This window comes from Otolemur garnettii, unplaced genomic scaffold (genome assembly GCF_000181295.1).
Source record: "Otolemur garnettii isolate 467f Iridium unplaced genomic scaffold, OtoGar3 scaffold00008, whole genome shotgun sequence".
Lineage (NCBI taxonomy): Eukaryota > Metazoa > Chordata > Mammalia > Primates > Galagidae > Otolemur > Otolemur garnettii.
This window is the reverse complement of record NW_003852403.1, coordinates 36603723-36616553: the sequence shown is the minus strand read 5'-3', so window position 1 is coordinate 36616553 and position 12831 is coordinate 36603723. Positions and strand designations below refer to the sequence as shown.

The window sequence follows — 12831 nt, the reverse complement described above, 5'->3', positions numbered from 1 at the left end:
CTGTAATCCTAGAGACAGGCACAGCGGCACACCTGTAATCCTAGAGACAGGCAAGCGGCACATCTGTAATCCTACTGGACAGACACAGTGGCACACGTGTAATCCTAGAGGACACCTGTAATTCTAGAGGACAGGCACAGTGGTGTACACCTGCAATCCTAGCAGGAGGATAAGGTGGGAGAATCACTTGAGGCCAAGAGTTTGAGACCAATAGGAGCGAGACTCCATCTCTACAGAAAAATAGAAAAATTAGCCAGGCATGGTGGTATGTGCCTATAGTCCCAGCTACTCGGGAGACTGAGGGAGGAGGATTGCTTGAGCCTAGGCATTTGAGGTTTTAGTGTGCTATGATGATGCCACTGCACTCTAGACTGGCAACAGAGCAAGACACTATCTCAAAAAAACAAAACAAAGAAACCCTAAAACAATAGAGAAGCCTGGGATGATAAATAGTTACAGTGGTCATTTCTCTAAAGACTGCTGTACTTTATTACATCTGTTAACTAAACCTGTGATCTTACCTGTGATTATATTACCGCTGTTTGTATATATGAGCCCTAACCAAGTTCCTTGAGTGAAAGCTTTTTTGTAACTACCTATATTTTCACTACTACCCACATGGTGGACAAACAGGCGCTGGATCACTATGCTCATGTACATGCATAGTCTTTGTTGCAAGTGTCTGGGGAAACTCAGTCTGATCTGAAAAAGTGCTTTCCATTTCCCAATAGGAAAACACCATCAAACATATTAATAATAAATTCAACCCACCAGCCTACAGATTCACACAGTAGCAAAGGAAAATGAGAGACAACGAATACAGGCATTCGAATAAAACAGAATACAAAGAGAGAAATATTTTCAATGGCTAACACCTGCTAGGATTAAGTAACAAAATATCTAGTTAAGAGCTAAAGTATAAAGAGCATGTGTAAAGAAAACAAAAATTTCTTTCAACAAAAAAAGCAGAAAACATTAAGTAACACCATTCAAAGATCAAAGACGACCAATAAAAGTGAGTAGGATATTTCCAACTTTCTGAATGACCCTTTAAGAAAAGGTTCACTTAACAGATACAGAAAGAAACAGTACTAGAAATGGAGATTCTATAGGAAATAACTGAGAGTCTTCAGGAACTTTAAACATTCAGAGGTTCTGAACAACATCCGATTTTACTTTAAAGCTGATTATATTATCTGTAAAATACACTCGCCACGATAGGGAAAGTTTGTCGTTACAAATAAAAATAGAGAAATAAAGGTTAAAATTAGAAGATGATAAATAAAATGGTTGACAGCCTGACATGAAATTCTCTGAGTTTAAGTTGGTTACTACTCTTTAAAAAAGGGATAAACAACACACACGACCGCCCAAGCGAGTGTAAAAGGAGGTGGAGAGGAGAAATAGAGGTGTGATTCCTGACATTAGCCACTAGATGGTGGCATTGGTTCAGGACAGTTCAGTTGTGGGAGTTGGGAAAACAGGTGCTTAGAGCAGCCAATTGCATGACCTTTTATTTATAGGCATAGGACTGTCAGATGGCATTCTCTTCAATTATATTAACAAAAATTCTCAAAGCGAACATTTTGAAACCTTAGAAAATCCATCAACAAATGATCAAGGGTTTACTAAAAAGCCATGCTAAGGATACAACTGTCCTTGTCCACTCACCTTTACTACATTGTCCCCTGATTGCCCGTTATTTCGTAAACAATCCAGACAGATAGCAATTTGTGGGTCACTTCTGTGATAGTCTTTATCGTCTTGATTTTCATCACCTTGTTCATCTACTTTAGGTTTGTCAATCTTTGAAGTATCATCTGTATAATTTAAACAAAACTAAGTTAGTTATAGCTCAAAGTTGATTTTTGAGTTAAGCAACACCACCATTTAAGGATAAGTTAAAAAAAAAAACCAAATGGAGGATAGCAGAGGTAAAATGGGGTACGCAGGGCATAGTAAAAGAGGCAATAAAGCCAAATTTGGAGGGTGAAGCAGAGATTCAGGGAAGATTTCCAGATGAAATACCTCTAAGCTAAAATTTGAAAAAATTAGCCAGCCAAGCATATTATAGGAAAGAGGCCCACAAATGACAAGTCAGCTCCTCTTGACAAACTGTAGTCAAATCATTACGGATGGACCGTAAAGGGAAAGTGAGTTCTCCTTCTCCATGTATACGGGGCCCACATAAACAGGAGTGGGCTTCTATGAACCAAACTCCAAGCTCCAAGAAAAGAGCCAAATTCTCCATTCACACTGAACACTGAATATCACGGACACTTTCAAAAGGTAGAAACAATAGGAAAAGGGAGAAAGAAATCACAAAGTAAGCCATGCCTTTCACAAGTCAATCTATGATACACAGTCACAGAGTAACTCTGGATGACAATCCCCAGGGCTCCTGTCCTCTTCAACAGGTAGTCAAAAACTGGAACATTTAATTACCCATATATATCTATATTTTTACTACATAGTGCTAATGTCTAACTGCAACGTACATTTGGGTAAAACAAGCCTTTAGTTAAATCTGTTTTTTTTGTGATCTGGCTTAGCTTCTTTGCCCATTTTATTGTTATAGATTTAAAAAAAAAAAAAGTCCCTTGCTACCCTTATTCCAGTCAGAACTATTTTCAAATGTTCCCTGCTTAGGAAAACACCCTTGCACAATTAAGTTGAACTAACACATTCGTGATCTTCATTTTACAGATGAAAAAGAATGATGCCATTTTCTCATTCACTTTAATTATGTGTAATTGATAATTCTAAGATTTTATGGGAAAACCAAGATTGGGAGACGAAGCTCACAAATGAGCCTCTAAGGACATACACACATCCTTGAAAAGAAAATTTTTTTTATCCTTAAAAAATTTCCATTATATTTAGGATATCTTGAATTAAATCTCTTATTTTAAAAATGGAAGGATATTATTTCTCTATAATTTCAGCTGTCCTTTTATATGGATAACATACACACTCACAGCCTTTCCTCTGCTCAGTAATGTTTATTACCACTTTGCTAAAATTATTTTTAAAAATTACTAATTGCTGAGTCAGGTGGAAACCAGACGAGAAATTTGAATACCTAGCAGTGGATGATGAGAAAAAACCCCATGGGACCCAGAAATACTTTCTAAATCTCCAGGACATGTAAGTTTGTATCATCTGAGCTGTAACTATAAAAACTTCATTCAGAGCATAGCAAAATCCCGGTGGGTATGTATACGGTTATCAGCCACATCTAAGTTCCCTCCCATAGTAAAACAAATGTATAAAATAAATAAAACAAACCCCCCCTCGATGTTTAGTTGTACACTGTGGCTATTTCTTACTTCAGTTTCCCTTAGATCTCCAGAAATTACTGCTATAATCATCTGGTCAATTTTCTATTTCATCTCCCCACCCCTTTCTATTCCCAAAGTCCAATTTCCTCTATTTCCAATTACCTTCAACAAGAGTGACTCCAGATCTACACACATTTATACAAAATCTTATAGAGAGAAAAAGGTTCATAATGCAAATAAAGGGTGCATCAATTTTGTGCAGGAAAAATTTGAGCTTGAAGAAAGATACTAGTTCACCAAAGCTACAAAAAGCTGACCAATCTGAGAGATGCTGTCATACAGATGTTATAAAAAGTCACCTTGTCCATTTTCTTGAGGTTTATTTTTCTTCCAAAATTCACATTCACGCTCAAGTTCTTCTAATTTAAAAGAAAAAAACAGAATATGAAAACCAAAGGAACAATCATGAAATCTTTAATAGAAACATTAATTTCACAAAACATGAAAGTGGGCAAGAACCTCAAAAGTAACTTACGTTCTCGTAGTCCAGGGACCAGCTTAAATATAATTTCCTCTAGTGTATTATCCAACCTTCAAAGGAGGGTTAAGAAAAAAAAAAAAGAATGTACTAACAATAAAGACACCAAAATGCAAAATGCAAACAGTCTGAGATCAGTATTTTACATTACTGGAACGGGCAGACGATGCACAGATGTAACACATCCACACGGAGCTGCTCGGCCGAGGAGGGTGCCCGTGTCTTGCCTTCCCCAGTGGCACACGGGAAACAAACACGGTCCCAGTCCCCAGCTCTCTCTACATCTACACCCTCTGAACATGACTTAGAAATGCCTCCTGAGTTCAATTTCCTTTGAAATAGAGTCCCTGTCTGGAGAATTTGGGTTGGCCTTTAAAACTACTTAGGCAACACAACATGGCGAGAGTGACACTGCTTAGTTCTAAGCTTAAGCCTGAAGAGGTACACGCTTGTGGGTTTTTTCAATGTCTCTCTCTCTCAGAATCCCGCTACCACAAGAGCAAATCTGGAGGATAAGAAACTATGCAGGGGAGAGCCAAGCCCTGCTGAGGCCATCCAGGCCAGTCCAGACAGCCCAATCTCCAACACGGGACAGAACCCAGCCAAGATCCGGAGCAGACGACCCACTGCGAGGCAAACTGCAGCTGCACAGGTAAGCCCAGTCCGGAAGAGCCATCTAGCTAACACACGGAAGTGGGAGGAATAAATTTCTCTTACGGTTTCAAACATTAATTTAGGAGTGGCCTTTTATGCAGCAATAGCTGGTAATACCCACTCTCAAAAATCTCTACCATAACTCTGGTTTTTTCCTATAAAGAAAATAATCTGGGGTGGTGCCTGTGGTTCAAAGGAGTAGGGCGCTGGCCCCATATACTGGAGGTGACGGATTCAAACCCAGCCCTGGCCAAAAACTGCAAAATAATAATAATAATCTCCATTTCTCTCTTCTGAGCAATTTAGACTACTTTTTCATTCTATCTTCCAAGATAAAAAAATCTAACTATTTACCTTGACGCATCTCTTACCTTTTCTGCCTGCTGTCTAACTCTCCTTTCGCACCTGTCAATGCCCCCTCCCTCCTTCTGCCCCCACAGTACCCTCTTCTCCTTCATCTCCTTCATCCTGCTCACCGGCGTTACTCTTCCATGACTACAAACACATACAGGTCTCTCACATCGAAAAAGCCAGAAGCCTTTGCCTAACTCGCCTTTTTAAGTGATCATTGCGTTTCTCAATCTTTTCTTCTAAAAAAGCCTTTGTTATTTCCGTCACATACTCTGTGTTGCTTCTTTTGCTTTATTGGAGCCTCAAAATCATTCATAGCTTCCATACTGAACAGCTTTAAAGTTTTAGAATTAACATTTTAAATTAAAAAAAACTTACTTTAAAAGTTTTTCTCCTGTATTGCTCTGCGGCAGTTTGAAGTGTTACCTAACACTGCCTCCCTGAAAATGTCCCTTCCCAGGTGTTTTCCCTGTCTGTCCTTTCTTTGTCCGTATTTTTCTTTTTCCAACTACTTCTGAATCTGAGTTTCCTCCCTTGCTCTGCGCTCTGCACTCTCTGACGTTTCTATGGGCCGTCTTCCCCGGGAATCCCTTCAACACCAACATACGGGGCAGGTCACTTCACCTGCCTCTCTCTCTCTGTCCAGCTGGCTCCCTACCTACCTACCTCTCTGACTGCCTATGTGTCACATCTCTCTGCTGAGCTCACGTTCTATATTTCAAACAGATGCTGAACGTCTCTGCTCACTTCCTTTTGTTCATCTATGTCAAGATTACTTCATCTGTCTTCCTCCAATAAGGTACTGGATATCTCTCTCACTGTCATCCTTTTTAGATAAAACTGTTAAATGATACCATAATTCTCCCAAATAGACTAAAAATAAAAAGACTTATTTGACTTCTCTTTCTCTCCCTGATTCACAGATTTGTTCACCAAGCCACACTTGGAGCTCCCTCTCAATGCTCCCCCCAAGCCACACCTTCCCCACTCCCATCTCCGTGCTTCTATTCCCCCAATCACCACCCTGCTCAGAGCAGGGCCCAGCATGCTCATGATGAATCTTCAAGTCCCACTCTGATTACTACCTTGCTCGAGAACCGATTTCTCCCCACTACCTGGCTTCAAGTGCTTATGTAACTTCTGACCAGTCTACAACCCACACTAGTACTATGTCCCTCTGGGGTCTATCTTCTCTAAGCACCTGGCTTGTTCAGTTCTCCCAAGAACACCTATCTTTACTGGTCCGTTTTTCTCCCTGGCTCAAATACTCTATTCCTACTCTACAACCAAACCAGTGTTAGCTATTATTCTTCAAGACTTAACTCAAATACTAACTCACTTACAAAGTTTTCCCAAACTATTTTACATAAAAAATAGTACTTTTCTTCTTAGTTTAACACTCATTAATCAAATACAAGGACATAATTTAAAAATAAAACTTTCCAACAAAACCTATGTTAAAATACAACATTCTCATGGCCCAGCCTTCCTGTTCCTGGTTCCTACAACTCCAGGGGAAACCACTTTTAAATCTAATCTTTGCTTCCAGTATTTAATATATATATTTTTAAGAGCCATGCATTTCCTGCTGTTTAGAATTTTCTGACTTCTTTTTATGAAAGAGAAAGGTTTAATTCACTTGATCATCCTGGTAAATCTGTTTCTCCCAATATGACCGTTTTTCCTAATCCCATCTTCCCAACAGTTTTATTTTCTGTTTCATAACCAGTGTTTACATGGTTATGATCATATAAATATTCACCATACTCTATAGATAAACTTTCATTCAATTTTTCTCCTACCCTGGCGTTCCTACCTACTATTTTTCATTTGCCTATTCCCAAACTCAGAGCATCTCTTCTCACTATATACAAACAAATCATGAATCAGCTGGTTTCACTTCTATTTCCTCTTAGACATTCTTCACCACTCTGATGCTCTCTGTCATCTTATTCTAGTTTAGAACTGATCTGATCCCAGCTCAGTCATTAAAGTCACTCCTTTATATGCAACCTTGTCTCTCTCTCGCTTGCTCAAAATTATCTGGTGCAAGGACAACTCTGGTTAAATCCAACTTTGCATCAACTCTGCACTTGTACCCATGGCTATCTAAAAACATACCACATCCCTTCAAATTCATAACTAAAACCCAAATGTGCCTTTAAGGCTGCCAGGAATCATGTGGCATTTCCTCCATGCAATTTGTCCTCTTAATCCCCTGGACAACACACTTTTTTCTCTTCTTGATCCTCTGCATCCCCCTCTTCTATCCTTACTCTTAGCTGACAAACACTTTCTTCTCAATGAAAAACAAACATCCACAGGTTCCAGCCACTGTCTTACCTACAGGATCTGCACCCTGTACTCCCTGCCTGTCTACTGCTCAGGTCACCTGCCAATGCTCCCACACAAAGCCCATTTCTCCTCTTATGCGATCAGATTCCATTCTCCACTCTCCTGTCTTAATAACTTTCTGCTCTCTACCAGATCATGCTCTTCAAGTATGCCATTATTTTTCCCATGTCAAAACTGCCCTTCTCCTGACAGCAACTCCCCATTCCCCATTTCTTTGCTCCCATTTATAGTGAAACTTGAAAGAACTGTTTATCCTCACTGTTGCGAATTTCTCTTCCTCCATATCTCTCTCAAAACAATCCAATTAGGTTTTTGCCTCAGAGCTCTACAGAAAGTGCTCTCAAGGCTGATGACTTCCAGATTGCTAAATCCAACCGTCATTTCATGGTTTTCACCTTACTTGACCCATGAACAACACTTAGGTAGACGGTAACTGTGTCGTCTCTGACGCCTCTCTGGCTGTACCCACTCAGTTTCCTCTGCAGATGCTCCTCTCATCCCTGGAATGCTCCTGGACTCTGCTCTTGCCTCTCCATACTCACTCCCTTAAGTGATCTGACCCTGCCTCACAGCTTTAAATACCTTCTATATGCTGAAGACTACCACGTATTTATTTCCAGCCCATACCTCTCTCTTTGAAATGACGAAGAACCCAACGTGTCCAAAACTGAACTCCTGGTGGACCTCTCCCTCCAGACCTCTATCCTTAGGCTTCCCTGTCTCAGTTGGTGACAACTCCATTCCTCCAGGAGCTCAGGTCAGAAACCTTAGAGTCACGCTCCACATTTTTCTTTATTTCACACCGTATATCCAAATTGATCAGCAAATCCGGTAGATTTTATTCGATCTGCTTTCAACCTATATTCATAATACGACCATTTCTTATCCTGCTACCAGGATCCGCTCCCAGATCTTACAGGGATCACTATGATTACCTAACTGTTCTCTCTGCTTCTACCCTTGTCTTGCTATACGCAAATTTCCTCAACACAGTCACCAAATTGTTCCTTTAAAGACTAAGTCAGATTATGCTAATCCTATAAACAAAATCCTGCAGTGGTTCCCCATTTCACTCAAAGTATAACTGTTTGCAGTGGCCCACCCAGCCTTTCCTAATCTGGCCTCTAATAATCTCTCTACCCTCATCACCTGGTATTCTCTCCCTCCCTGCTCTCCCTGGTGGTGTCCAGCAAGACACAGGTGCACGCCCGACTGTGTGAGCGCTGCTCCCTGGAGCAGGCAGGCTAAGTCCCTCGTAGCCTTCCAGTGTTTGCTCACCATCATATTTAAAACTGCTATCTGCCCCTTCCTTCACTTACCACCCTCCCCCTGCAACACTTTCTCCTTTCTCCCCTCTGTACTTTTCACTTTCTAACAGACAAGTTACTTATTATGTAGTTTATTGTGTCTCTCACTAAATATATATATGAATGTTTCAAGGACAAAGAACTTTATCTATTTTGTCCACTAATGGACCTCAAGCACCTAGAATGGCACTTGGACAAAACGGGCAACTAGTGAATTATTTGCTAAACGCAGGATTCCCAGTTGTTCTCCAGCCTCCTCCTATCATCATATCAGTGATGTCTAAGAGAAGAACGAGTCAAATATATATTTTCAATTTTCTAGCAGGCACATTAATAAAAGTAGTTTATAAGTTTTATGTAAAACTAAGTTTAATAATTTTATGTATTAAAATATACTTAATAATACATTTAGTAATTTTTATTTAACAATAATTATATTTAATGGGAAAATATTTACTCTGCCTCAAGTTCTAACTGAAATTAAGTTAATTTAGAAATGCCATTCCTTGGCTGTACTGGCAACATCACAAGTGCTTGACAGCCACGTGTGGCTGACGGCTGCCACACCGGACCGACAGTGCCATACAGATGCCTGTTTCCAGGTCTGCTGCACAGCTGCCATAGTCCTTCATCTCCCTCCTGCATTGGAGCCCCTTCTTTCTTGGTATATCCTACAGTATATCCTTCAAAAGCCTCCTGACATAGGGTACGGAGTAGGTAAATGTTTTACCACCTGTGTAGCGGACACTACTACACACTGAAGGAATCTGAATCTGCTTTGCATCTTGTTAACAAAATCTGATTGTGTTCTGGAAACAACATGGCCGGCCAGAGGGACATCTTGGTGATTTTGTTACAGTCTCTCAACCACCCCCCATGTCCCCACCACTTCACAGAGTGGCTATCATGAGACCTAGTTTGGGCCAATCAGAGGAAGCCTGCTGGGGAGAGCGTTGGTAAAGATCCTTGTAACACCCCCTAGTCTCCTGGAATACTGAGGCCTGCCGGGTCTGCTCAACCATCACCACCATCGTTCTGCTTTCCAGATTTCAGTTTGTGCTGATAGCTCTTCTCATCCTTTCAACAAGTATTTGAGAATCTACTAAGTTCCAGAAGCTATCCTAGGCGCCAAGACACAGAATTTCTTGTGCTTGTTATCTCTGTGAATCTGTCTTTAAAAAATTCCTTTGTAGTAATTTTAATGGAATTTCAGGAAGAAAAAACATTTATAAAGGATATCATTAGATAAACTGACAAAACTGGAATATGGAAAATATTATACCAAGACAATTATACTGTGGTTATGAAAGATAATATTCTTATTCTTGGAAAATACACACTACAGTATTTAAGAGGCCATGATATATGTAACTTGCCCTAAAATGATTCAGAAAAAATAAAATGTACAATGTATGCATATAGATGATAATAAAATATCATCAAATGAAATAAAATATTAACAGTAGACTAATCTGGATAAAAAGAATACAAGCGTTCCTTGCACTAGTTTTATTTTGGGGACTCTTTGTAAGTTTAAAATTATTTCCAAATAGGTTGGGCATGGTGGCTCACACCTGTAATCCTAGTATTCTGGGATGCTGAGGTGGGTGGATCTCCTGAGCACAGGGGTTCAAGACCAGCCTGAGCCAGAGCAAGACTTCATCTCTAAAAATAGCTGGGTGTTGTGGTGGGTCTGTAGTCCCAGCTACTTGGGAGGCTGAGACAAGAGAATTGCTTGAGCCCAAGAGTTTGAGGTTGTTGTGAGCTGTGATGCCATGGCACTCTACTAGGGAAGACAAAGTGAGACTCTGTCTCAGAAAAAATAAAAAAAATTATTTCCAAATAAAAAGTTAAAAGAATATGATATCATGCATTAGATTAGATTTAATTAAATAGTTCCTTCGGCTGTCTAATGGTGAGAACCAAGAGATTAAGGTAAATTGTTTTATGATGTGGCACTTTAAAATGGAGTAGATAATTATTAGTACTGTTCAGTTTTTGATTAAAAAATAGGAAAAAGTTATTTGAGATAAAAAGTATGTTTTGTTCTCTGAATTATTTAAATCAGTGTATCCTCACTGTTGACGTTTTGGCCTGCATAATTTATGCTGTGAGTGAGTTATCCTGTGCATCAATGCTTAGCAGCATCCCCAGTCCCTGTCTACCAGACACTCGTAGCACCCACCCAGACCTCACCACCAAAAACATCTCTAGATATTGTTAAATGTGTTCTGAGGGGCAAAATCACCCCGGTTGAAAAGTACTGATATAAATCCAACTAGTAGAAGCTCTTCCCAGAATGACAAACCACAGACCAGTAGTTCGCCAATGGTAGCACATACTAGAATCACCTGGAGGGCTTGCTGAACGAAGTGGGTTCTGATCCCAGTTTCTGATTCAGATGGTCTGGTCAGGGGTCTGAGAACTGTCATTTCTAACAAGGCTCTAACTGTTTGGGGACCACACTTTGAAAATCACTGGGCTAGACATTTACCTGTAGACACATTACTCCAACTACAGATAACAAAAATTGAAAAAAAGAGAAAGTCTTACACATATTTAATGACCTGTAAATCCAGGTTTATAGGCTGACAAAAACCCCACAAATAAGAGAGTTATAAAAGATTCTAGAGAATATTTAGCTCTATTTTCAGATGTGTATGTCCTTAAGAAAATGGGGTCAGTGGTGAGGGAACCTGGCCTATCGCTGGGAAGTGACATTTGAGGTGTCACTTAGGTAAATCATGTCACTGCTATGAATTAATTTCCTATATGGGAATAAAAAAGGGTTTATATTAGGATCTCATAGACTCCTGGCTTTAAAAATATGTTATTGTCCTATTTGAATGGCAAGTAAATGGTAGTCTTAAAAATTCTTTAAATTTTACATCAATGTTTACATATACTCATTTTTGAATACATGGTTAAGTTTTACAAAATCAACAGTACTAAGATTAGTCCATTATTTCTGCCCCTTTTCCACTACCATTTGCTCAACAAAATGTAAAGAGTATTAAAATAATGAAAGCAGCTGCAACTAAAGTCACTCAGAGAGCCTAAGAAAGAGTTACAATTTTAATTTGGAAATGTACTTCTTAAATGTTTAGGATGTACGACCTGACTTTCTAACTCTCCTTAATAAAATACTTTAAAATTAAAATCATAAAATTCATAAGACCTGTATTAACTAAACAAAGATATTAAGAACACTATGGGGCTCAGCGCTCCTAGCTCAGTGGCTATGGTGCCAGCCACATACACTGGGGCTGGCAGGTTTGCACCTGGCCTGGGCCTGCCAATCAATCAACAATGACAACAGCAACAAAAATAGCCAGGTGTTGTGGTGGGTGCCTGTAGGCCCAGCTACTTGGGAGGCTGAGGCAAGAGAATTGCTTAAGCCTAAGAGTTTGAAGTTGCTGTGAGCTGTGATGCCACAGCATTCTACCAAGGGCAACATAGTGAAACTGTCTCAAAAAAAAAAAAAAAAAAAAAGAAAGAAAGAAACACTATGATACACTGTAGGAAACTGTGCACCAGGCTTACAGGGCCACAGAGTCTTGAGGGAGGAGCCGAGAGCTCTCCTGCCAGCATGGACACGTTTGGCTGCCCAGAGACAAGCCCTCAAGCAGCTGCATGTGTTAGTGAGATAATATGGGTCGCTCCTTAGCAAGCAGGTGTTATACATTGGACATTCGTGGTACAGCATGGCGGGAGTCGGGGGGGGGGGGGGAGAAGAGCACGTGGTGAGCACGGAGCTCTTGTGTGTGGGCCCCCACACCTGTTGTATAATGCTTCAATAAAAGGCAGAGGTTGCTCAGGGCACTCCCTGAAATATGCGGAGCCCCCCTCTTGCAGGCATTTGTACCTTCAATTCGTGGTCCTGGCTGCTTTTACTCGTGTGGTGACAAGGTGCCCACAACAGGCACCGACAATACACATGAAAAATTAAGAGCTCATACAATTCATGTAAATGAGATAAACTGTAAAATACATTTCTTACCTCAACATTTCTAGTGGGTTTGTCTCATGAACTTGGTTGCCACACCTTGGACAATCATTGCTATCTTCAAAGTGCTGGACAATACAAGTCTTACAGACTAAGAAGAAAGAAGATATCAGGTTAAAATGCAGCATATGAACTACCACTTAAATTTAAATTAAATATAATTTAAAATTACCTACAACAGGAAGATTATTAATCAAATTTCATAAAACCTTAAAATTGTAACACTATTAACAAAGCCCAACTGAAATGAAAGCCTATTGCCACAAATTAAAGGTCTGTATACTATTTTCTTATTGTTACTCTTCAATATATTCACAATCCAAATACTACTCTGTTCAT

General features: G+C 39.8%; 1 protein-coding gene across 3 annotated transcripts in view; it reads right to left on the bottom strand.

Moving 5' to 3' along the window:
• PCGF5 (polycomb group ring finger 5) overlaps nucleotides 1-12831 on the bottom strand; it is a 62984-nt gene that overhangs the window by 30538 nt on the left and 19615 nt on the right. For all 3 annotated transcript variants that reach the window (XM_003783695.3, XM_023509520.1, XM_023509519.1), the window contains exons 3-6: nucleotides 12487-12583; nucleotides 3817-3872; nucleotides 3641-3700; nucleotides 1672-1820 (exon numbers count right to left, since the gene is read on the bottom strand). In XM_003783695.3, the coding sequence (XP_003783743.1) occupies nucleotides 1672-1820; nucleotides 3641-3700; nucleotides 3817-3872; nucleotides 12487-12583 (362 nt within the window). The remainder of the gene's footprint in view (nucleotides 1-1671; nucleotides 1821-3640; nucleotides 3701-3816; nucleotides 3873-12486; nucleotides 12584-12831) is intronic.